This window comes from Podarcis bocagei, assembly GCF_964188305.1.
Source record: "Podarcis bocagei genome assembly, chromosome: 17".
Classification (NCBI taxonomy): domain Eukaryota; kingdom Metazoa; phylum Chordata; class Lepidosauria; order Squamata; family Lacertidae; genus Podarcis; species Podarcis bocagei.
This window is the reverse complement of record NC_138143.1, coordinates 12,150,621-12,173,534: the sequence shown is the minus strand read 5'-3', so window position 1 is coordinate 12,173,534 and position 22,914 is coordinate 12,150,621. Positions and strand designations below refer to the sequence as shown.

General features: G+C 46.0%; 2 protein-coding genes across 3 annotated transcripts in view; both read left to right on the top strand.

Moving 5' to 3' along the window:
- A2ML1 (alpha-2-macroglobulin like 1) overlaps positions 1-1,690 on the top strand; it is a 54,388-nt gene extending 52,698 nt beyond the window's left edge. Inside the window, exons 35-36 of the mRNA XM_081176109.1 lie at positions 972-1,013; positions 1,521-1,690. Of these exons, the coding sequence (XP_081032235.1) occupies positions 972-1,012 (41 nt within the window). The 3' untranslated portion in view covers position 1,013; positions 1,521-1,690. The remainder of the gene's footprint in view (positions 1-971; positions 1,014-1,520) is intronic.
- Positions 1,691-3,381: 1,691 nt separating this feature from the next.
- LOC308576598 (alpha-2-macroglobulin-like protein 1) overlaps positions 3,382-22,914 on the top strand; it is a 59,885-nt gene continuing 40,352 nt past the window's right edge. The window contains exons 1-12 of one of the 2 annotated variants that reach the window (XM_081176159.1): positions 3,382-3,541; positions 5,177-5,360; positions 8,531-8,578; positions 8,993-9,137; positions 9,478-9,530; positions 10,588-10,608; positions 13,525-13,687; positions 16,463-16,547; positions 18,735-18,858; positions 18,997-19,111; positions 21,594-21,703; positions 22,342-22,503. In XM_081176159.1, the coding sequence (XP_081032285.1) occupies positions 3,474-3,541; positions 5,177-5,360; positions 8,531-8,578; positions 8,993-9,137; positions 9,478-9,530; positions 10,588-10,608; positions 13,525-13,687; positions 16,463-16,547; positions 18,735-18,858; positions 18,997-19,111; positions 21,594-21,703; positions 22,342-22,503 (1,278 nt within the window). In that variant the 5' untranslated portion in view covers positions 3,382-3,473. Of the gene's footprint in view, positions 3,542-5,176; positions 5,361-8,447; positions 8,579-8,992; positions 9,138-9,477; positions 9,531-10,587; positions 10,609-13,524; positions 13,688-16,462; positions 16,548-18,734; positions 18,859-18,996; positions 19,112-21,593; positions 21,704-22,341; positions 22,504-22,914 lie in introns of those variants that run through there. The other variant, XM_081176158.1, reaches the window with a different exon arrangement.

The window sequence follows — 22,914 nt, the reverse complement described above, 5'->3', positions numbered from 1 at the left end:
CCAACAAAGTTCTAGGCCTAATAGATGGAATAAGGTAAAGGTAAAGGGACCCCTGATCGTTAGGTCCAGTCGTGACCGGCTCTGGGGTTGCGGTGCTCATCTCACTTTATTGGCCAAGGGAGCCGGCGTACAGCTTCCAGGTCATGTGGCCAGCATGACTAAGCTGCTTCTGGCGAACTAGAGCAGCGCACAGAAATGTCGTTTACCTTCCCGCCAGAGCAGTACCTATTAATCTATTTGCACTTTGACGTGCTTTTGAACTGCTAGGTTGGCAGGAGCAGGGACCGAGCAACAGGAGCTCACCCCATCATGGGGATTCGAACTGCCAACCTTCTGATCGGCAAGTCCTAGGCTCTGTGGTTTAACCCACAGCGCCACCCGCGTCCCAATCGATGGAATAGCAACCGGCAAATTCTTTGTTCTGGGTGGTCTCCATCCAAGAGTTCTCCACGAACTCAAATGTGATCTTCAAACAAAAATATGCGTCAGGAAGTGGCTAAAGTAGCAGGAAGCAGAGTGTAGGAAAAAATAGACAGCTCTCCTTCTGGAGGATGTGGGAAACAGAGTTCCCCAAGGTTTGGTATTGGGACCTGTGGTTCTTAACTTGTTAATGATTGATCTAGAGTTAGAAGTGAGCAGTGAGATGGCCAAGTTTGCTGGTGGTACTAAGTTGTTGAGGGTCATTAAAACAAAAACAGATTGTGAAGAGCTCCGAAAGGACCTAAGTGAATGGGCTGTAAAATGGCAAATGCTAAGGATGCTGTCCCACCAAGAATTATCTTGGGTCTCTCCAACTAGTTGCTTCATGTTGCCTTTCTGCATTACAGAGGGTTGGACTAGATGACCCCCAGGATCTCTTCCAACTCTACAATTCTGTGGTTCTATGGAAGAATGAAGAGAGGCATAAGGAAGTGAGGATATCGTGATTGTGGCCAGTGCTGAGTTTAATGATCTGCCTTAATTTCTTTCAGATGAACAGTCCACAGTGGAATATGAAGACCACTGCTACTGAGGTGAGTCATTCATAGGCCTGAAGTCAGACATCTATGCTTTAGGCCTCTGTGCATATAGCGGTTTTGCCTTCCCCACGCCATTTCCTCCTGGAAAACCCACTCTTTAGTGCTAAATCGGAACAAAGAGCAATCCACAGAAAACCCCATTGCTGTGTGTTCTTACTTGGCTCTAAAGATCAGGTTTCCCCAAGGGTAATTGGTGGGGCAAATGGAGGTATGGACAAGTCCTATGTCTAAAATGCTCTGTGATGCTAACAATGAACTTCTTTATTTATCCTAGGCTAATTTGCATTTCATATAGTGGATGAGATTTCAAAGATATATAAGGCCTTTTCCTTCAGACTAGTAGGCAGTCCTTCAGACTATCCGGATTTATTATGTTCCCCTCCCTATTCCAGGAGAAGAAATGTGACTTCTATGTGCCCTAAAAGGATCCATTCCTGCATCTCCCACTCTGGATTCCATATTGAAGAGAACTTACATTTCTTTTTCTTCTTCTTGGTTTAGATGGAGAAATTCCTATGGTGCAACAGGTACAGGATGGGAAAGAAAAGGAATTCAGATGAGCCATACTTAAGGAGCTGGGAACTGTTTGGGGAAAAAGTGGCCCTGTCTTTTACAACATGAACCATGCAATGGAACTCTAGTTCAGAAAATAAACAGAAACTTGAATTGCTTCTGTGGTGCTTTCTTCTATCAGATACCTTTGGTTAACTATTCCCTCCACAGGTTTATATAAAACCTTATAGACTGCAATTGCCTCATCACTTAAGTTCTAGTAGCCTTGCCAGCTATTGAACCCTGACTGTTCAAAAGCTGATGCCAATCTCAATGTACTATAGGTAGTCTGGCCAGTCACTGACCCACAGATCGCTCTCCCTCCATGTTTACCTGTCCTTCTTAGCATGTATAAAGTTCACTTTGAATCTATTCCGTATCATTCAAGGCACACGTACATGCAGTGTCATAATCAATCAATCCATCTGGGAGCCTCCTTCCCGACAGGAGGCAGAGTACAAACAAGCCAGCTGAGGGGGCCTGAAACTATTATTCAGCACGTCCAGTCCTTGCAGTATGCAAACCACATAGCCTGAGCTCATTTTTTATTGGTTTCTCCACCCAGAGGGGATGGAGAAATAGTGGAGGGTTTGCATCCAAATTACACAGACCGTATCTTGAGCACACATTTTGCAAGAGTTCTAAATAAAAGGAGATAGTAGAGCTTGTGCAGGTGTTGTTATCTGCTTAGCCAAGTAAGTTCTATCAGTTCTGGGTAGCACTCCTGCAAGCCAGGGTATCTTTTAGTTGTTGTTTTAAAAAGAAAAAAGCTCCCAAAAAGAAATATGGATAGCTTTTTTGGAGTCTGAAGGACATTTGGCCATCTGTCACGGATGCTTTAGCTGAAATTCCTGCATTGCAGGGAGTTGGACTAGAGTTGGACCTCTACAATTCTATGATTCTATGAACATATTGCCCTACCCTTTTGATTCCCAGGCCTACAAGGATTTCCCACAGTTATCCAAGCACTATCTAGCCATTGAACACATCATATATCTCAATAGGATGATTCTTGGTTTCTGAATATCTTTTCCCTCTCCGGGTGATGAAATCACAGAAACACTGTAGGCCTGTGGAAACGGGTATATATGTGTTGCCATTTGGTTGGCCTTCCTTAGATTCTGGTTTGATGTTGTTGTTTAGTCGTTTAGTCGTGTCCGACTCTTCGTGACCCCATGGACCAGAGCACGCCAGGCACTGCCTCCCGCAGTTTGGTCAAACTTATGCTGGTACCTTCAAGAACACTGTCCAACCATCTCGTCCTCTGTCGTCCCCTTCTCCTTGTGCCCTCCATCTTTCCCAACATCAGGGTCTTTTCCAGGGAGTCTTCTCATGAGGTGGCCAAAGTACTGGAGCCTCAGCTTCAGGATCTGTCCTTCCAGTGAGCACTCAGGGCTGATTTCCTTAAGAATGGAGAGGTTTGATCTTCTTGCAGTCCATGGGACTCTCAAGAGTCTCCTCCAGCACCATAATTCAAAAGCATCAATTCTTCGGTGATCAGCCTTCTTTATGGTCCAGCTCTCACTTCCATACATCACTACTGGGAAAAGACAAGACAATCTGCTGTCTTGTCTCCATGGACGAAGACAACAGATTCTGGTTCACACCATTTCTAATCCCTTCTCAGTTTGCCTTGAAGGCTGGCAAGGAGTGAGTGGTCTCTCTTTCATCTGAAGAGTCACAGCCATCTCCCTGCATGGAGTTGAAGGGAGGAGCCTCAGGGACATACGGTGTTTACTCTGAGGAGGAGGAGAGTCAATATTGACTCAGATGAAATTAAGTTCATGCGCCTCGTGGGTGAACAGAGGAATCACTGGGCGACTATTTAGGTCTCTACACCAGCGCTGGCTGTTCTGAGCACCAACGGAGATCTGGTCTCTGCTGCCCATCGCAGCTCCAACTATGGGGGCAGCTATGTTCCTCTGGGCCCTGGCTCTGCTTTCACTCACAGCTCCAGTCATTTCAGACCCGTAAGATGTTTATTTTTCATTTCTATTTCCTGGGCAGATTTTTAAGTGGGATGTGAGTATTCCTCTAAATACCACTTGCTGGGGATCACAATTGGAGAGAATGCTGTGGTGCTCGGGTGCTTCTTCCAGGCATCTAGTTGGCTCCTGTGAGAACAGGGTGCTGGTCTGGAGGGGCCTTTGATTTGCCACAGTAGGGCTCTTCTTAATAATAATAATAATAATAATAATAATAATAATAATAATAATTTTATTATTTATACCCCGCCCATGTGGCTGGGTTTCCCCAGCCGCTCCAGGCAACTTCCAGAAGATATAAAAACAGAATTATTGTGGTCTTGGGTGGTTATTATGAAATTGCTACTCTTTGTTTTCACTTTTCTTCTGGGGAATGTCATCATCAAATTGTTTCCCTGGGCTTTTCCCATTACTTTTCGGAGCAAGGCTGGAGCTAGACCTCGGAGGTGCCGCTTACGGGTGCCTCACCCTCACAGACAAGGCAGAGCCCTTGCCCGCTACCACATGCAAAGGCAGCAAGACCCCCACTCCCAGGCCACCCCACCTCCCAACACCCATGACAGGAAAATTGAGATGACTGCTGCTGTGCACCATCCATTCCTCCTGCTGGGATGACAGATCCATAGATAAATGTACAGATTTTATAGATCTACAGCCTCAGTATAAATTGATCTATATATGTTCTAGGTCTGCAGTCCGAGTACAGTGGTACCTTGGGTTAAGAACGTAATTCGTTCTGGAGCTCCGTTCTTAACCTGAAACTGTTCTTAACCTGAAGCACCACTTTAGCTAATGGGGCCTCCCTCTGCCACCACGCTGTCGGAGCACGATTTCTGTTCTTATCCTGAAGCAAAGTTCTTAACCCGAGGTACTATTTCTGGGTTAGTGGAGTCTGTAACGTGAAGCATCTGTAACCTGAAGCGTCTGTAACCCGACGTACCACTGTATAGAAACACGAGTAGTTAATGGTACAAGTGAGAATAGCAGTCTCCTTGAGCCTACTCGGAGTATAGAAACATTTCTCATTACATCATTCAAAGAAGCAAGCAAGCTATTGCTGGCCAAAAGACATTTAGATCCATTTTACCTTGGCACGCTTGTGCTCAGCTTAGCATCCTGGCATATACGGTAGCTTTATTCATTTCTAGATACATTCAACATTTGCAGTGTCTGCATGTCCTTGAAGATCTGTTGCAAACGCTTATTGTGCTTTGTGCTCTGTACCATGTATTTGTGTGCTAGCGTGATAAGGATTTTAACTGTTCTCTGCCCCATTGGGGCGATGGGCGCTTGCAAAGTGAAAGGGATTCTCAGCAGTTCCTCAAAGCGATGTTGTTGTTGTTGTTTAGTCGTGTCCGACTCTTTGTGACTCTATGGACCAGAGCATGCCAGGCACTCCTGTCTTCCACTGCCTCCTGCAGTTTGGTCAAACTCATGCTGGTAGCTTCGAGAACACTGTCCAACCATCTTGTCCTCGGTCGTTCCCTTCTCCCATCAGGGTCTTTTCCAGGGATTCTTCTCTTCTCATGAGGTGGCCAAAGTATTGGAGCCTCAGCTTCACAATCTGTCCTTCCAGTGAGCCTCAAAGTTCTTCAATGGCCCTTTCTTCTTCTCTTGCAGCCACTATCTATTGACCTTCCCGGCACTCATTCACCATCCGGATACTGAAGAGTTTTGTGTGCTTCTGAGCAACCTCCCGGAGACAGTCCACCTGAAAATAACATTAGAGATGACGTTGCAGAACCACACCCTGCTGGAGAAGGATGTGGAGAAACCAGGGACCTATGAATGCAGCAGCTTCCAGGCAAGTTTCATCCATTGCAAGCAACTCAATGGCTTCCAGCTCCCGTCTGCCCCAATTAGTATGGATAATGATCAGGGATGATGGAAGTTGTAGCCCAGTGATATCTGCATGGCCACACTCCTGCAACAAGGGGAGCTCTCTTTCACATTATCTTTGTTTTTCAAATTATTCTTATTAATTTTCCAAATTATCACAAATCAAACCTAATGACTTAAATTTAATACAATTTCTTAAAATCAAGTTTCCTGCTCCTGTAGCAAACATATGTTGATCATTTCCTCCCGTAGCAGCATCATTTCTTATTTAATGTCCAGTTTTTATCCTTCACTTGCCATTAAACCATTCTTCCAGTCGACCGCTTTTTCCTCTTTACAAACAGTGCCTCTGTTACATCTTATAAATATAAAATCCATTTCATGTGTGTAGTCTGTTTCACATTTTCTTACTTGTGCATAATAATCATGAGCTACCATGTGAAGGCTGCTGGGAATAGCCTTATTATTATTATTATTATTATTATTATTATTATTATTATTATTATTATTTCCATTTGTAGACCGCTTACTAGCCAAAGATCTCAAAGTGGTTTACAATAGATAAAATACAATAAGTAAGTAAAAATGCATAAATATATACAAGCATAATAAGTGCGATAAAAAACTATGTCAAATGATTTGCATTAAAATAAAAAATGCATAAATAATATCAATATATAAACACAATATCAATATAAATAAAGTCAGAGAATGGGACAGCCATGTCAAATCAACCCTACATCCTGGACTACCTGCAGAAGGGATACCTATCCACAGTAGTGCATGCCCCTTTCTTTTACCCTCTTGTACTCACTGCCAATAAGAGATTAAGAGATCAATTATTTGCCAGGCTGCCCCTTACCAAACAGCCTACAAAATTTCCCAGGGGTCTCTCTGAAACCTCCTTTGTTGTTGTTTAGTCGTTTAGTCGTGTCCGACTCTTCGTGACCCCATGGACCAGAGCACGCCAGGCACTTCTGTCCTCCACTGCCTCCCGCAGTTTGATCAAACTCATGCTAGTAGCTTCAAGAACACCATCCAACCATCTCATTCTCTGTCGTCCCCTTCTCCTTGTGCCCTCCATCTTTCCCAACATCAGGGTCTTTTCCAGGGAGTCTTCTCTTCTCATGAGGTGGCCAAAGTATTGGAGCCTCAGCTTCACGATCTGTCCTTCCAGTGAGCGCTCAGGGCTGATTTCCTTCAGAATGGAGAGGTTTGATCTTCTTGCAGTCCATGGGACTCTCAAGAGTCTCCTCCAGCACCATAATTCAAAAGCATCAATTCTTCGGCGATCAGCCTTCTTAGGTAGAAACCTCCTTAGGTAGGGTGAAAGTAAAACTGCAAGTGTTGAGAGTATTTGGAATAGTCAAAGACCACACAGGAACAGGAAAATAGTGTATAGGATGAATGGGAGCAGCAGGAAGCGATGAAGTATAAAACATGCAAATGTTACAGAGAAATTACAGAATATTCCCTTTGGAGCAAAAACAAACTAAAATTGGTTATATGCAACCCACTTGCCCTAGTTGAAAAGAGTCCCTAAATTCACTAGGCTCTTAGTAGGATTCCTTGTTCATAGGTAGGCCTTTGTCCCTTGAAACCTTCCTCCCAAGCTCAACAAAAAGTTCTGCAAGTTACCCGAGGCCACTTTGATCTACTCACCTCCTAGGTATCTATCTTTCCCCCCTAGACCTTCCTTGTCAATCATGTGCTCCTCCCCTTGGAACACCTGCTCAGAGAAGTTTTCAGATTTCCTGTCTTTGGAAAGAGAGAACTGTGCACTTAGGCGCATCAGCAATGGTGGACACCTATGCCTTGGTTTTATGAACTTCAGGGCACCAGCAGACAGGCAAAAATATGCATTCCCATTTTATACACAGGCGGTCCAGAACATTAAAGACCACATCCTTTACAGAGAGCATTATGTACAGCTGGAGCAAAATTCCCAGACAGAGCTAGTGAAGAGGTGGATGTGGGAATGGGTCTAGGAATGATGGTGGGGTGGGGAGCAGGGATAGATTTATGGATGAAGCCAATGGCCTCAACTGAGCCCAGGACTAGATGGCCAAACTCCTCTATAGCTAAAATGTATTCCATGCCCATGGTAAAAAGCAATGGTTCCTCTACTAAATCATCTTTATAGGTTAAATCTACCCAGTTTTCACAGATGCTTCTCATATGTTTTCTGCTTTAATCTCTTACCTTTGTTGTACTTAACCCCTTTTCTTCCATCCCTCCTATGGGATATAATCCATTGGAAGTCAAGTGCAACACTCCTTATTTCCCTAGAGTGGACACAGGCAAGGGGATGTTAGTGTAACTTCCTGTTCCACTGGTCTGGAGCATCCTCCACCTGCATGTGATCTGGGAGATGGGCGTGGCCCTGGCTGATTCCATAAAAGAGCCGAGTCACGCAGCCATTTTCTCTCTCTTAATGCTGATCTCTTGCTGCCATGCTGCTCTCCTGCAGCCATTTTGTTCTCTTAATGTAATTTTGCTGTCTGCTGGCTCCCAGCCAGCAGCACATGAGCTCAATCTCCATATGAGACAAACTCAGACTTTGTTATGTAACTACTAAGTAAAGCCTGCCTTTCAGGGATCAAATCGTGAACTGAAATGTGAGTAAACTTCTTGTTACTTTTAAAGGAAAGACTCGTCTCTTTATTCTTTTAAGAGGGATAAAAGGGGACACCAGGAATAATCCATCTGGGCAAACCAGATTGGATTACTTAACTAAAGAGATTCAAATGAATCTGCAAATTAGCTTCCTGCTATATTGAGGGGTCCGTATAGTTAAAGCTATGGTTTTCCCAGTAGTGAAGTATGGAAGTGAGATCTGGACCATAAAGAAGACGAGGACGAGATGGTTGGACAGTGTTCTCGAAGCTACCAGCATAAGTTTGACTAAACTGTGGGAGGCAGTGGAAGGCAGGAGTGCCTGGCTTGCTCTGGTCCATGGGGTCACGAAGAGTCGGTCACGACTAAATGACTAAACAACAACAACAACAACAATATTGAGGGGAATCTGCTCTGCTACATCACTCAGTAGCGTGAGTGAAGGAAGGATAATATTTATTCAGTATATCATTTCCTACTATCCTTAACATTCCCACACCTCCATCTTGCCCTCTTCAGGTACCAGCCTTTGTTGCCCGGAAAACAGAGAGCTACTATCTTCCATTGGTAAGTCTTGCATTTCCCAATCATTCCCTTTCTTTCATGCACCCTTGGCACTAGGAGAATTTAAATTAGAGAGGAAGGGGGGAATGAAGAGGAAAAGAAGAGAAGGGGATAGAGGAAAAGAAGAGAAGGGGATAGAGAAGCGGGTGGAGGTGGAACTGTACTGAGAGAACATGGATGAAAGAGAAAACCAAGATGGACATGCAAAGAGAGAGAAGGGGGTGTGTATCTATTGGGAGGGGGAGTAATAAATGGAAGTGTGTGTGTGGTGTTGACTCCCTGATCCCTAGGGGAGAGCGAAGTTGGTAGAAGAGCAAGGGGCAGTTTTTGAGACATACCCTCTCTACTGCAAAATACTTTTCTGTTCTTGGTCCTCCTGCTAGAACATGTTTTGCTTTTCTCTTTGGCACTGTGAAGGAAGGAGAAATGGCCCGTGTTCACATCCTAGTCCTACAGGGTGACAGCGTAAGCTTTAAGGGCTCCAAGAAGGTGCAGGTCAAGAGCTCTCCCACAATTAACCTGATGGATCTAGACAAGCCCTTTTACAAGCCTGGAGAGAGAGGTGGGTATCGGAGTGGCCCTGGAACCGGGAGGATGACTGCAGCTTCTGTCCCATCTTTGGGGATGGAACGGTGTCCCCGGCAAATAGGAATCAAATAAGCAAACTCAGTGTTCCAAGAACTAAGCTATTAAACCAAAGCCGAGTGCCTTTCAAGAGCCCAGATGCTCTACAGATCTGCATACAATAATAAGTTGACATCAACAATTTGCCTTGCTAATTCAGCAGGGGGTGAAAATCTAGTCCTTGGTTTTAAAATGCAACAACATGAAGGAAGTATGTGGGAGCAACAACAAAAACCAGAAATGAATAATCTCTCTGTTTCTTTGTTTCCCCCCTTCAGTAAAACTTCGAATTGTGCAGCTTGATGATCAATTTAAGGCCCGCAATAAATCTGTAAGTATTGGTCTCTTATTATGATCGCAGACTATCAATTCCTCAAAATGTCATAAGCCCAGGAAGGTCTCCTTACTGGACCCAGAGACAAATACTTTGTTATTTCTCAAGTGGAGGAACATCTTTAGGAGTTTCTCATGCTTCCATTCGCTTGTGAATTGGGCCCAGAGATTCTGCGGGACATTAGCTCTGTATTAAAATGCACTGAGGAGCATTGCAGTGGTGATGAAACACGAGGAATTAGTACCCAAACTTCACTATGCAAACTGCAGATTCAGATATCTCAGGCACGTCCAACAGGCAGATTGTGATCTACCGGTAGATCACTGGCAGATCACTGGCACCCCCCAAAAAAGCTAAAACAAGGTCCTCCTCCCTAAAAAAAGCTCAACAACTTTGACCTGAACCCCCCTGATCCTGATCACTGCCAGTTTTTAACTCTGTGAGTAGATCGCAGTCTCTTGAGAGTTGGCCATCCCTGAGATATCTGAACAGCCAGATCTGTGTGTGGTGCTGTAAACAAATAAGCAGCCTTAAACAAGCCTTACTTTTTTGTGTTTTGCTGGTTCACGACAACCGTTTCACCATAAACCATGTTGGAACGAAGGGGAAAGGTCCCCCCCCTTCTTTCTTTATCTTTCCAAGGGTTTTCCTATTTTCCCCTTTCATTTTGGGGTCAATATTTCACGCATTGGAAATTTCCCCATAGGAATCAAATCGTCAACTTGTTATGTGAACGCTTGCCTAAAAAACGATTTCCTGAGTTTGGATAGTGGGACTTGTGTGGTGCATCCACCAATCAGAACCCTTTCATTACATGCCCTCTAGTGGTCACATGATCAATATCAGCATGATGGGGGCTGGTGCTTGAACAGATGTTCCCACATACGTAGGTCTGTAGGGGCAGGTACGGTCTCCCTTGGGTAATGTCAGTTCGAGAGTGCAGGCAGGACAGAACTGTCATTTCCTTGGCTGGTTTTACAGAATGCTGGGGGACTTGGAAGCTGCTCTGTTCCTCATTGACACTGACATTGTCCCTCTCTTTTGTCATTTGCAGATCCCTTTGCTAGAGCTGAGAGTAAGTACCAGTAACTAGCATTGGTCGTGATGTTTTCCTTTTGTTCCCATCCTGTCCTTTGAGACCACTTGAACATCAGGGCATGTCTACACTACACATTTAAAGTAATATGGTTGCAATTGTAAACCTAGGAACTATAGTTTTGGCTTGGAGAGGCTGCTGGACAGGGAAAACAACCCCAGTTGTCCCTTCTGTGAGTTGCTCTTGTTAAAATAGATTTGCTTTTGGCTTGAACTTAAGTAGGCATACCATCAAAGAGCAGTGGGTGTGAAATGTAGGTCTAAGCTGCCCCTTTCTATGAATATTGTCATTTATTAAGTACTTACCACCTGTTAGGCTACAGGGAATCCTATCCCTCCCACGGTGGCAGTCAAGAAGCAGATAAACAAGAAGAGTTCTTACCAAGTAGTTTAGTCAATATTCACAGAGAGAGACGCAGGAATACGGTCTTTCTTAGATAATGGTTTTGCTCCAAGTAAAGTCCCACCCTCTCTGTCTCTCCTATTCTATGTCATCCCTGCTCTGGCTGATCTGTGCTTTCTGCCTCTGAGCTTTCTGTTCTACTACTCTCAATGCACGCCAGGTCCTGGGAGAAGGGGAGTCAGGAATGCTTTCCAAAGACACTGAGTCTGTCAGCTGTCTCTCCCCTGGTGGTGCTTCTTCTTCTTCCTGCTGTTCCTCTCCCACTATTTCCCAGCTTCTCCCCTCTGCAGCCTCTGAACTATGCCCTTCCATAAACCACTGTTGCAAATCTATACTGTCCTTCTCTTCTTGGGAACGTTCATGTTAAGTTGTGGGTGAACATATCAGACGACGCAGCGATTCTTCAAACAGCTCTTGTTTATTCAGAGGCCAGAACAGAACTGAGCTGAAGGGCTCAGTCAGCCTGCTTATACAGAGCTCTAGTACAACGTTACTGTAGCAACTTTCTAAAACTATCCAATCACTGAACGTCACTTTCGATCCTTCATTTGCATAACTATCTACAGTATACCCCTGCTGGCCCAGGGTGAGAACTTCAGTACATAACAGTTCAGGAAGGGGAGGCGATCCCCACCATTCCTCCTCAGTCCAGTCCCTGACATCACCATGCATAGATATTCACATGATAAGCCAGTTGTCTATATTTCCCTGCCAAATTATGAGAACTGAGCCATACACCTGTACTTCTGCATTCTCCTATTCATGGGATGCAATACAATAGTGGAATTATCCTCAACCTGTCGTAAGACTCAACAGAAGGTTATATGCCCCCACTGTGGTAAATGTTAATAACTATTTGGTCAACGGTTGCCTGCATTCACCCCAACACCCGCCAGCAACTGCTAAAGCAATATGAGAAGTGCCACAAGAAGATGCCAATTGCCTTTCTGAATTGGCCCCCAAACTATTGCAAACTAAATGTGATGTTAATTGCCTGAATGCAATCAAAATGTACATTTTTACTATATAAATGGCAGCCTCAGGACTGTGAGGATGGAGGCAGGGAGCGGGGGATTTAACTTTGTCACCCTGCCAAGTTCCAATAAAAGAAAACACCTCCCCAAAGCCGCTTTTTGGTTTTCAAGGGAAGATTCCATTGGTAAGCGTGGAAGCGTCATTTGAAATGCAAATATAGCGCACCTGCATCATACATGCATATTATTAGCGTGAATTCAGCTGTGGCAGCAGGAGGAAGGGGAGGGACCAAGGCAGAAGGGAAGAGAAAGAAATCTGTCTTTTTTGGCTGCAAGACGAGGATGGAAGAGAGTGTCTCCTGGGAAGAGAGATTGCCTGCTAAATGACTCTGGGAATGGTAGCTCTGTGAGGGGAATAAGGGGATCTCATAAGGACTCTCAGCACCCTTAACAAATGACGGTTCCCAGGATTCCTTGGGGGAAGCCATAGTGGCATGATACTGTTTTGAATGTGTTATACAGGGGTAAGGGGATTCCATTGCAACAGAAAAAATAAATATCTGCCTTGCTTTTCTTCTGCTGGTTATAGCCTCCATGCCTTCTTCTCTGGACTTAGGGGACTCTGAGCCCCTTGGGGAGTTGGGCTGTAAAGGCCACCCCCCAATTTTGTACAACAAGTATATGGTGCAGACATGGGTGTAGCTAGGATTTTTGTTAGGGGAGGGAAGAAACTGAGCTATGCATTTTTATTTATTTTTTATTGATGGGGGGCAGCTGCCTCTCTCTGGCACTCCTGGGCTATGCCAAAGGGTGCAAATGGAGACAAATCCATTCCGTTAGGAGAAATTGCTTTGCCAAAGTGTGCATGTGTGGAGAAACTTGCACCAAGATGCTGATAAATTTCCACAAGGGCTTTAAAATCATCCCCATCATCTAATGTGAAAATGTAAAGAACTAAAGATCGGGGAAAGTTAGAAACTGAGAGGATTCCTTTATCCCTACCCCAAATGCAGCTTAGGACTAAGATGGGTCTCAGGTTGGAAAAAGTTGAAGACTGCTGCCATAGAGGACTGTCCTGTCATCTTTGTTGACTCTACAGTCATACCTTGGTTGTCGAACGCCTTGCAACTCAAACGTTTTGGCTGTCGAATGCTGCAAACCCAGAAGTGAGTGTTCCAGTTTGCAAACATTCTTTGGAACCCAAAAGTCCGCCACAACTTCTGCAGCTTCCAGTTGAGTGCAGGAAGCTCCTGCAGCCAATCGGAAGACGCACTTTGGTTTTCGAACATTTCCGGAAGTCAAATGGACTTCCGGAACGGATTCTGTTCGAGAACTAAGGTATGACTGTACTGCCAGTCTAGTCAGCTCCTGCTCACGGTTTGCAGGGACGGGAGCTCAGGCAAGAGCATTTCTTGGGATAGCCCAGCCTTCTTCAGGATGTGGTTCATCTGGTTATGTGAACATTGCTATTGCTGCAGCCAAGGGGACGAACCTCACAGTCCTTTTGGTCTTATCCCAGGATCCTAATGGGAACCGAATTGGCCAATGGGTGGACGTGAAGCCTCACCATGGCATTGTGGATCTGTCTTTCCCTCTGGCCTCGGAAGCGGCCCTAGGATCGTACACCTTCAAAATGGGAGAGGGCTACAGAAATAGGAAAGAATTCACTGTGGAGGAATACAGTAAGTTTCTGGGGAAGACCACATGGCTTGTGAGAATCGTTCTAAGAATAAAAGGAAGCATATGTTCAGGGAAGTTTTTAATGGTTGATGTTTTGTTGTGCTTTTAATACTTTGTGGGGAGACGCCCAGAGTGGCTGGGGCAACCCAGTCAGATGGGTAGAATATAAATAATAAATTGTTATTGTTATTGTTAGGTTCCATGTCTACGGGGCTGAGGACAGCTCAGCCCTACCCCAAAGTATGTGGGGATGGGCCTAAGTCCTTCCAATCTTGAGTGGCTGAGCCCCGTCGGGCCTCCCCACAGCAGCAGAGGGCCCCATCGTCCCTCCCTGGTGTGGCAGAAGGCCCCATGTCGGCAGGATTCAGAAGTAATGCCCTTTTGGGGGAGAAGAAATTACTCTAAGCAAGGAAAGGGTAGTCAGAGCCACATCTGTGGTTGGCCTAGCACAGATGCTTGGAGGCCAGTGGCTCAAGTCTTGAACCAGCTGACCCCGCCGGTGTCTTGGGAAGCCGAGATAGCTGAGTTTGGACTGCCAACTCCTAATGCCATGCTTAAATGCTTGGAGGCAGCAGGAATGGGAGAGAAAGCGGGGCAGGGCTTGGATGGTTTTTGCTGACTGCTCTCCGAGATGTGTGGCAGGAATTGGAAGCTACTTGGAAGAAAGGTCAACAGCTGGCTGGCAGGGCGCCCATAACGTCATCCGTATCAGCAACTCCTCGGAATACACATATCTTCCGGATAGATTGCTCATATACATGGGGCCATCTGCTGTGGTAGCAGGCCCCGCCTGGCCTCCCCATGCTGGTGGAGGGCCACATCAGGCCTCATGGCTTCCTTCCGATGTGCTTGAACTTGGCGCTTCTGAAAGGAAGAGAGATTTGCCTGCGCTGAAGTCCCTTTCAATACTGCCGTTTTCAGCTGTTCAAAATGCAGAAGGCAAACACAACAGCAGGGATCTCTCTACACTTTGGCCGTTAGGTCATAAAAGGCTCATGAAAAGACTCATGCAGAAAAGACTCATGCCTGTACAGTAAGCCTACAGCTTACACACATTTAGCTTTTGCACATCCAGCTTTATGTGCTTGGCAAAAAAATTAAATGGGGGGGGGCAGAAAGGGGGCAGGTGTCCGGAGGGGGGCGGAGAGACTTTCGCGATCCCACCCACCATTGAACCCAATGTATTTTGACTAGATTTGATTTTGGTTTGGGGCTGATCACTGGAACATAACCCCCGCCATAAGTTGAGGGCTTACTATACAACTGTGGAGGGGGGGTCAGGGGGGCTCCTGCTTGTGTTGCCCTGTGCACATGCTCATTCCCCATGCTAATTCTGTCTAAATGTTGTGAATGGCAAAGTTAGTAGCTCTTTAATATGTTGCTGTCTTTCCTGGAACAAAATGCAGCAGTGACGTTCTAGAGAAAAGATCTAGAACATTTAGCTGATTGTGTGTGTGTGTGTGTGTGTGTGTGTGTGTGTGTGGACGCGGGTGGCGCTGTGGGTAAAACCTCAGTGCCTAGGACTTGCTGATCGTAAGGTCGGCGGTTCGAATCCCCACGGCGGGGTGAGCTCCTGCCGTTCGGTCCCAGCTCCTGCCCACCTAGCAGTTTGAAAGCACCCTTAAGTGCAAGTAGATAAATAGGAACCGCTTACTTAGCGGGAAGGTACCGTATTTTTCGCTCTATAACACACACCCGACCATAACACGCACATAGTTTTTAGAGGAGGAAAATTCGTAGGCATGCCACCCGTAGGCATTCCCTCCATAACACGCACAGGCATTTCCCCTTACTTTTTAGGAGGAAAAAAGTGAGTGTTATGGTGCAAAAAATACGGTAAATGGCGTTTCCATGTGCGACGCTGGTGCCGGCTCGCCAGTGCAGCTTCGTCACGCTGGCCACGTGACCCAGAAGTGTCTTCGGACAGCGCCAGCTCCCGGCCTCTAGAGCGAGATGAGCGCGCAAACCCTAGAGTCGGTCACGACTGGCCCATACGGGCAGGGGTACCTTTACCTTTACCTTACATAGAGAGAGAGCTACATTTATATCCTACCTTTCCTTCAATGAGCTCAAGGTGGCATATATGGTCCTGTGAGGTAGGTTAGGCTGAGAGGCAACAATTGGTCCAAAGTCACCCACCCATGGCGGAGTTTGGGGGCGGGTTCAACTCTGGTATCCTTGGCCCTTATCAAACACTCTAAGCACTGTACTGGCTCACAAATGCATCTCATGCAATGTCCCAGTGAACACGGTTGGTGAAGAAATGCATACTAATTTGACACCTGTCACTTTGCAACCATCCCACATGTGACAGAGGAAAAATGAGGAGATCAAAGTTAGGTAAAAACCTTATTGCATTGCCAGCTGGCTATGATAATATAATGCTAAAAAATGACCCTGAAGGAAGGCAAAACAATGCCTCCTTTTCCTTCCACCCACCCGCTAAATTATAGCACCTACATCTATAGGTGTGTGCATTTTAAGTTCAGTTTAGGGTCAAGCAAGATATGATATGCAAGATCCATACAGAGGATCTCTTCTGGTTTGGAGTTTTGTTAATTTGCTTTTAAAATCAAAATACGCTACAGAAGCAAAATCTGACCAGACAGCAGCACTTGCTGGAGTTAACGTTCTCCTCTCGTATCTTTTAATACAAATGCAATTACCCCAGAACTATTGGTCTTGGTGCTTTTAGCAATCTGCTATTCCAATTCTTCTTCTTCTTCTTTTTAAAGCATCCCTTACTGCTCTTCTTCTTCTTCTTCTTCCCATTGCAGTGCTGCCAAAATTTGAAGTGCTGTTTGAACTTCCGCAATTTGTCACCAGAGCAGATGAAGAAGTTCAAGTCAAAGTGCTTGGCAGGTGAGCAAAATCTTGTGTGTCCTCAAAGACCATGCCAACGGTTGATGGAGAATATTTCATCCCCAATAATGAGGACAGAATAGGCGGGCATCAGAACTGTGTCCTTTTCCCCTGCTCTGTTTCTGGAGGACTAAATTGCAGACGAAAAAAAGGATATTCCAAGCACCTGAGGTATTTGGTAAAGCAAATCTGTCTGTTCCAGTCCGGCTTCTTTCCTTTCACCTTTTTCTCTCTTTCCCTTCCAGTGACCTATCAATTATGGTCTAGTTTTTTGTCTGTCTGTCTGTCCAGAAAGCTTCTTTTCCTTTCCTGTCACTTTGCAGAAAAAGTCAAGCACCACGTCTTCCCTCCCTGGTCCCTCATACACATACTTTCCACATTTCCTGCATTTCTCCACAACAGGCCATCAAGTAATCTTTGCATCTGCATGTGAAACATTATTGGGAATGATTCTGTGGCAACTGTGGAGAGGAAAAGCTATAACGACTAGTGAAATTTTCATTCCATTCAGAAAGTCTCTGGGTGGTATAAAAGGATTGTTCTGGCATGCCTGCCTCCAGTCTTTTCTCAGACAGCGTGGGATCGGGTCAGGAGTTCCAGCTTGGCCCCACGACTGTGGGTGCCCAGGGCTGTGGGTGCCATGCAGCGTGCATGGCCCTGGCACCAAAATTTGTGGGTGCCCGGCCCTTCATGGGGAATTTTGTGGGTGCTCAGACACCCAAGGCCCCAGGGAATCGGCACCTATGGATCAGGTGTTCTTTCCTTCAGTGTGAATTCACGGGGGAAATCTCTCCCTAAGGCTGGTCCACTCTTTCATTTACCGTATCCAAAATGCATGAGCTTTGCTGTGATAAAATGGCTGATGTGTTGTTTCTCAACTCAGCTTGGAAACCCTGAAGCCTTTCCTAGCTCATCTGTAGCCAAGACATGAAAACACCTTTTTATAGGGATAAAGCAGGGGTCAGCAAACTTTTTCAGCAGGGGGCCAGTCCACTGTCCCTCAGACCTTGTGGGGGGCCAGACTATATTTTGGACAAAAAATGATGGAAGAGCACCACGAGCCCTGGTGGCTGCTTACCTGTGTCTTGTGAGCGACAGGGGCTGGCGGTGGCGATGGCGGAGGGACGATGAGCGGCGTGCAAAAGGGCTTTGGAGAGGGGCTGCTTAAAATGGCGGCTGCTCGAGCGCTGCTGCTGCTGCTGGCACCAACAAAGCCCAGCCCCCTTCCTCCTCTAGTAGAAAAAAGACAGTCATGGAACCGAGAAATTGCACAAAACAAATGAAATACCATGAAAATCCCTGAAATGAGAAGTAATCGACTAGAAATCGATCCCGTTAAGGCTTTGTTCAACTTTAGGTTTTTCTATTTTTATTTTATTTTATTTTTAAATAGCTTTTATTTTGCTCAAACAGGTACATATAAATATAAACAACCAAAAATTACAAAGGAAAATTCCTTAATAGTAATGAAAAAAAACTACAAAAAATATCGAAGTACATGACACAGAACATAAGCTACTATGGGAAATATAAAAGAAAAGAAAAAAGGAAGATGAACCAAAGCAGGAAAGCTCATCAATTGTACACTTCCTTCTATTTTTTCCCTTAAACTTTTTGATTTTTATTATTTAATTTATTTCCATAAGACAATATTTCTAGTCGATTACTTCTCGTTTCAGGGATTTTCACGGTATTTCATTTGTTTTGTGAGGGAGGGAGGAGGCGCCGCTGCTGCCGCCGTGTGAGGGAGAGGGAGAGAACGCCCGTGCTGGCAATCCACATGGAAATTCCTGGACCGTCCACGGGCCGGAACCAAAAGGCAATTGGGCCTGTTCTGGCCCGTGGCCCTTGGTTTGCCTACCCATGGGATAAAGACATCCCTGCCCTGTCAATGTCCATAGTGTGTTACACAAGCAGAAACAAATCTCACACTGTTTGAGGCGTGTTTATGTGAACAGCTGGGAGGAAAGTACTGGAGAACTGCAACTTTGCTGTGCTCAAAGGCAGTAATGTGAACAACACACCCTAAAGTGATTTTCCTACCACAAACTGTTCAATCAAGAAGTCTCTCTGTTTTTTTTGGTGCTACCAGCTCCATTTCCACCACCACCACCCCGACAAATTAAAGCTGACTGTTTACTTTAGGGGGTTTACTTCATGATACTGTTCCCCCACCTTCTGCTGCAGGTACACATATGGGAAGCTTGTTCGTGGGAAAGTAGATCTACATGTAACTCGAGAGATATCATACTTTTTTTACGATACGCCAGTGAGTCAACTCGATGCAATTCAAATGCACTACACAGGCCAGGTAAGCTAACTGAAGGGCTGAGACAAGGGGCTATACTCCTGCCCTGAAATGCCATTCTGCTGCCCTTGGCTCTAAAATGAGAGTCCTTAACCAGCTGCCTTTGCCTCCAAATATAATTTTTCATCTCTGTTTCCTCAGACAGACAAGAATTGTTATGTTTCTTTCACAATTAATGCAACCGATTTAAAGCTGCCTGAGAGAGGCTATGTGCATTATGTTCAGCTTTCTGCGGAATTTGAAGAGGAAGGAACAGGTACAGAAATGGGGAAATAGAGGTTTTGATGTTTAGTAACCTTCCTTTGGGATGCGGGTGGCGCTGTGGGTTAAACCACAGAGCCTAGGACTTGCCGATCAGAAGGTTGACGGTTCGAATCCCCGCGATGGGGTGAGCTCCTGTTGCTCGGTCCCTGCTCCTGCCAACCTAGCAGTTCGAAAGCACGTCAAAGTGCAAATAGATAAATAGGTACCGCTCTGGCGGGAAGGTAAACGGTGTTTCCGTGCGCTGCTCTAGTTCGCCAGAAGTGGCTTAGTCATGCTGGCCACATGACCCAGAAGCTGTACACTGGCTCCCTCGGCCAATAAAGCGAGATGAGTGCCGCAACCCCAGTCAGCCACAACTGGACCTAATGGTCAGGGGTACCTTTACCTTTACCTTTAACCTTCCTTTAGACCTCATACTCTTGTTTCATCTTCTCTTTCTCCCTTTCTACTTTCACGACATTTTTACAGTTTTTAAACAGTAGATTTGGGGAGGTGGGCATTGCTTCTGTGCGCTGCATTTTCAGGGCCTCAGATCCTTCAAGTGTCCCTGTTTTCCAGGAACAGTCCCAGATTTACAGACATCATCCCAGTTTCTGATTTGATCCCAGAATGTCCTGCTTTTCCTTAGGACATCCGTATATTCATTGGAGAAGTGTTGGAGGGTATGGAGCTATCCAACCCCTGAGCTGTCTGAAGGCAGCCCTGAATGGGGAAGTTTTTAAATGTTTAATTGTGTTTTTATATATGTTGGAAGCTGCCCAGAGTGGCTAGGGCAACCCAGTCGGATGGGTGGGGTAAAAACAGTAATATAATAATAATCATAGAATCTTAATGTTGGAAGGGACACTAACGGTCATCTAGTCCAACCCCCTGGAGGAATCTCAGATAAAGCATGCATGACAGATGGCCATCCAACCTGTATTTAAAAACCTTCAAGGAAGGAGAATCCATCACCTCTCGTGGGAGTCTGTTCCACAGCTGAACAGCTCGTACTGTCAGAATGACCGCTCACCGCATAAAACGGGGGCGGGGGCAACCTTTGCGTGGACGCGCACAGCCCCTGGATCTGGAGCGGCTCCATTCAGCATAGGCTTGGCTTTGCCTTCCCTCAGGTGGGATACCTGGAGGTCTCCGCCTACCCCAGTCAGTTGTCCAATCCCACCTGGGGGAAGCGTTGCCAAGGAGACCAGGCCAGGTAGGGGAGGGATTACCTGCCCACACAATAGAGGGAGGATCTTACCTGGGAATCCTCACTTGGCTCCAGAGCTTCTCCCACCCTACCCACCCTCAGTTAATGCCTTATTTTGCAGGTTAACTTTTTCTTACAGGTATGTGGCGCTGCTACGTTAAGGTCGCTGTCAAAGGGTTGGAATTTCCCTGCATTGGCAGGTTTCACCTTTCCCGTAGCAAAACGTCACAACTTTGGCAGTATCAGGCCTTGGGCAGAATCCTTTTGTCCATCTTCCTCTTGCAGCGGCGATACCAGGGTTCCCCGTTAAAGGGGTTTCTGAAGGGAGGCTTTGACCATACGCCGAAAGGTCGTCATTGCTCTCCCCTGCGGCGGCGGCGTAACGGGGGCGGCTATCTCTGCTTAAACATATGTTCTCCAGAGCCGGCCCATCCCCCACACAAACACTGGATAACCCTGATGCTCCCTAGGTCCCCGACTGGGGACTGGGGAGGGAGAACGCCCAATGCCTGAGCCAAGGTCTACCCTATTTGAAATTAAATAAAGTTGTGGCCAATTTAACCCCATAGCACGTTGTCTTGAGTCGTTATTCCACATGACGGGGAGGGGGGCCGCTCGGGACCTGGGGACCCCGCCTGTCCATGCAAAGTTTTTCCAAGTGTTTAGTTGGTATCTACTTTCTTGCAACTTGAAGCCCTTGGTTTGAATCCTACCCTCCAGAGCAGGAGAAAACAAGCATGCTCCCTCCTCCATGTGACGGCCCTTAAGATACAGTGGTAGCTCAGATTACAGACACATCAGATTACAGACGCTTCAGGTTACAGACTCCGCTAACCCAGAAATAGTACCTTGGGTTAAGAACTTTGCTTCAGGATGAGAACAGAAATTGCGCAGCAGCGATGCAGCGGCGGCGGGAAGCCCCATTAGCTAAAGCGGTACCTCAGGTTAAGAACAGTTTCAGGTTAAGAACAGACCTCCAGAATGAATTAAGTTCTTAACCCAAGGTACCACTGTATTTGAAGATGGCCATCATATCTCCTCTCAGTCTCCTCCTGCAAGAACAGTGACAGTAAGGTCACTGTTGTTTCTCTCTTCTACAATTTTTACCCGTATACTGTCAAACTGCTTTTCATTCTCCAGGCCATAGATTTCTTCACAAGTGTACATATCCTTTATATACAATACTGCTACTCCTCCCTGGTGTGTGTGTGTGTGTGTGTGTGTGTGTGTGTGTCACACACTTCCCACAGCTGCGCTGAGTCCGGATGTCACCTCTCTTTTTCAGGAGTGAAAGTCGCAGGAACCGGTGGCTTCTCTGTTGTCGCCAGAGTAGCAAACGTGGAGTTCCTAAATCTCAATCCATTCTATAAGCATGGATTTCCATACACTGGAAAGGTGAGGTCCTAAATACAGCTTTGCCCAATCTCTCTCTCTCAGCCAGACAGCTGATGAGACAGCTCAGTCGCGTAAAATAGCTCAATATCTGATTGGAAGGTTGGGGAGAGGATGTTTTCAAAGGTGAGGCTCAAGGTTTGAAGAGTGGGGGCAGCAAAGAGATAAGGAAATAAACAAATATTTCACCTGGGAGGGTGTCCAGCGTGGTTTAAATGCTAATTTCTATATTCAAGCTTACATGACCAAAACCCATGTATTTTAGGAGCATTTGCCATATAGAAAATGTTCTGAACCAAGACCACTCTTTTGTTTCTGTGAAGAGACTTGTGCCTTTGGTGTGCATGCATACCTAGTTCATAGACCCTCCTAGTGTGCAAAACTGTATCTGTCTGCTTGGAGGTCACCCTCACTGAGTTAAATGGGACTGACTTCCCAGCAACAGCATACAGGACTGCAGACTTAATCATATATTTAGTTCAACTTTACTTGAAAGAGCCTCTTTCAACAAATTATTTTTATATTTCGTGCAATTTAAGAAAGAGGAAAGTTGTTTCAGTAAATCCAGTTACTTCTTATAGCCCACCTAATTGCCATCAGAGGAGACTAACATGGCATTAATTCCCAGTTTGTTCTTGCAGATGAAATGCACCATCAACGGCGCACCCTTCAAGAATGAGGCGATCTATCTTACTGTCGATGTCAATGACATGGAGACAAACCTTCCTTACCGCACAGATGAGAATGGCGAAGTTGCTTTCTCCTTGGACACAACAGAATGGAAAGATGCGGTTTCTCTACGGGTGAGTCATGAGCATATTGGCAAAGGAGCAGCATTGTAGTGGCAAATTCAGAAGCGCAGAGCCAGGGACGCGGACTTATAAAAAATATTGGGGGGGCCCGGGAAAGCTCATGAATAATAAATAAGCTCATGAATATGCAAATAAAGTGGCGCCGCCTCCTCGTGAGCGAAAAGGGGAGAGCGTGCTGCGCCTATTAATCAGCTCCGAAGGAAATTAGGTGGAGCTTTTGCTCGGGAAGGAGGGCAGGAGGCATGCAGCCCGACCCTGTGCATTTTGGGCTGGGGGAGGGGCGGCGATGGCGCTCTGCTGGAGGGGCGCTGGAGATTATTGGGGGGGCGGAGCCCCCCCAAACGAATTTTTGAGGGGGCTCGGGCCCCCTCAAGCCCCATGGAGTCGGCGCCTATGCGCAGA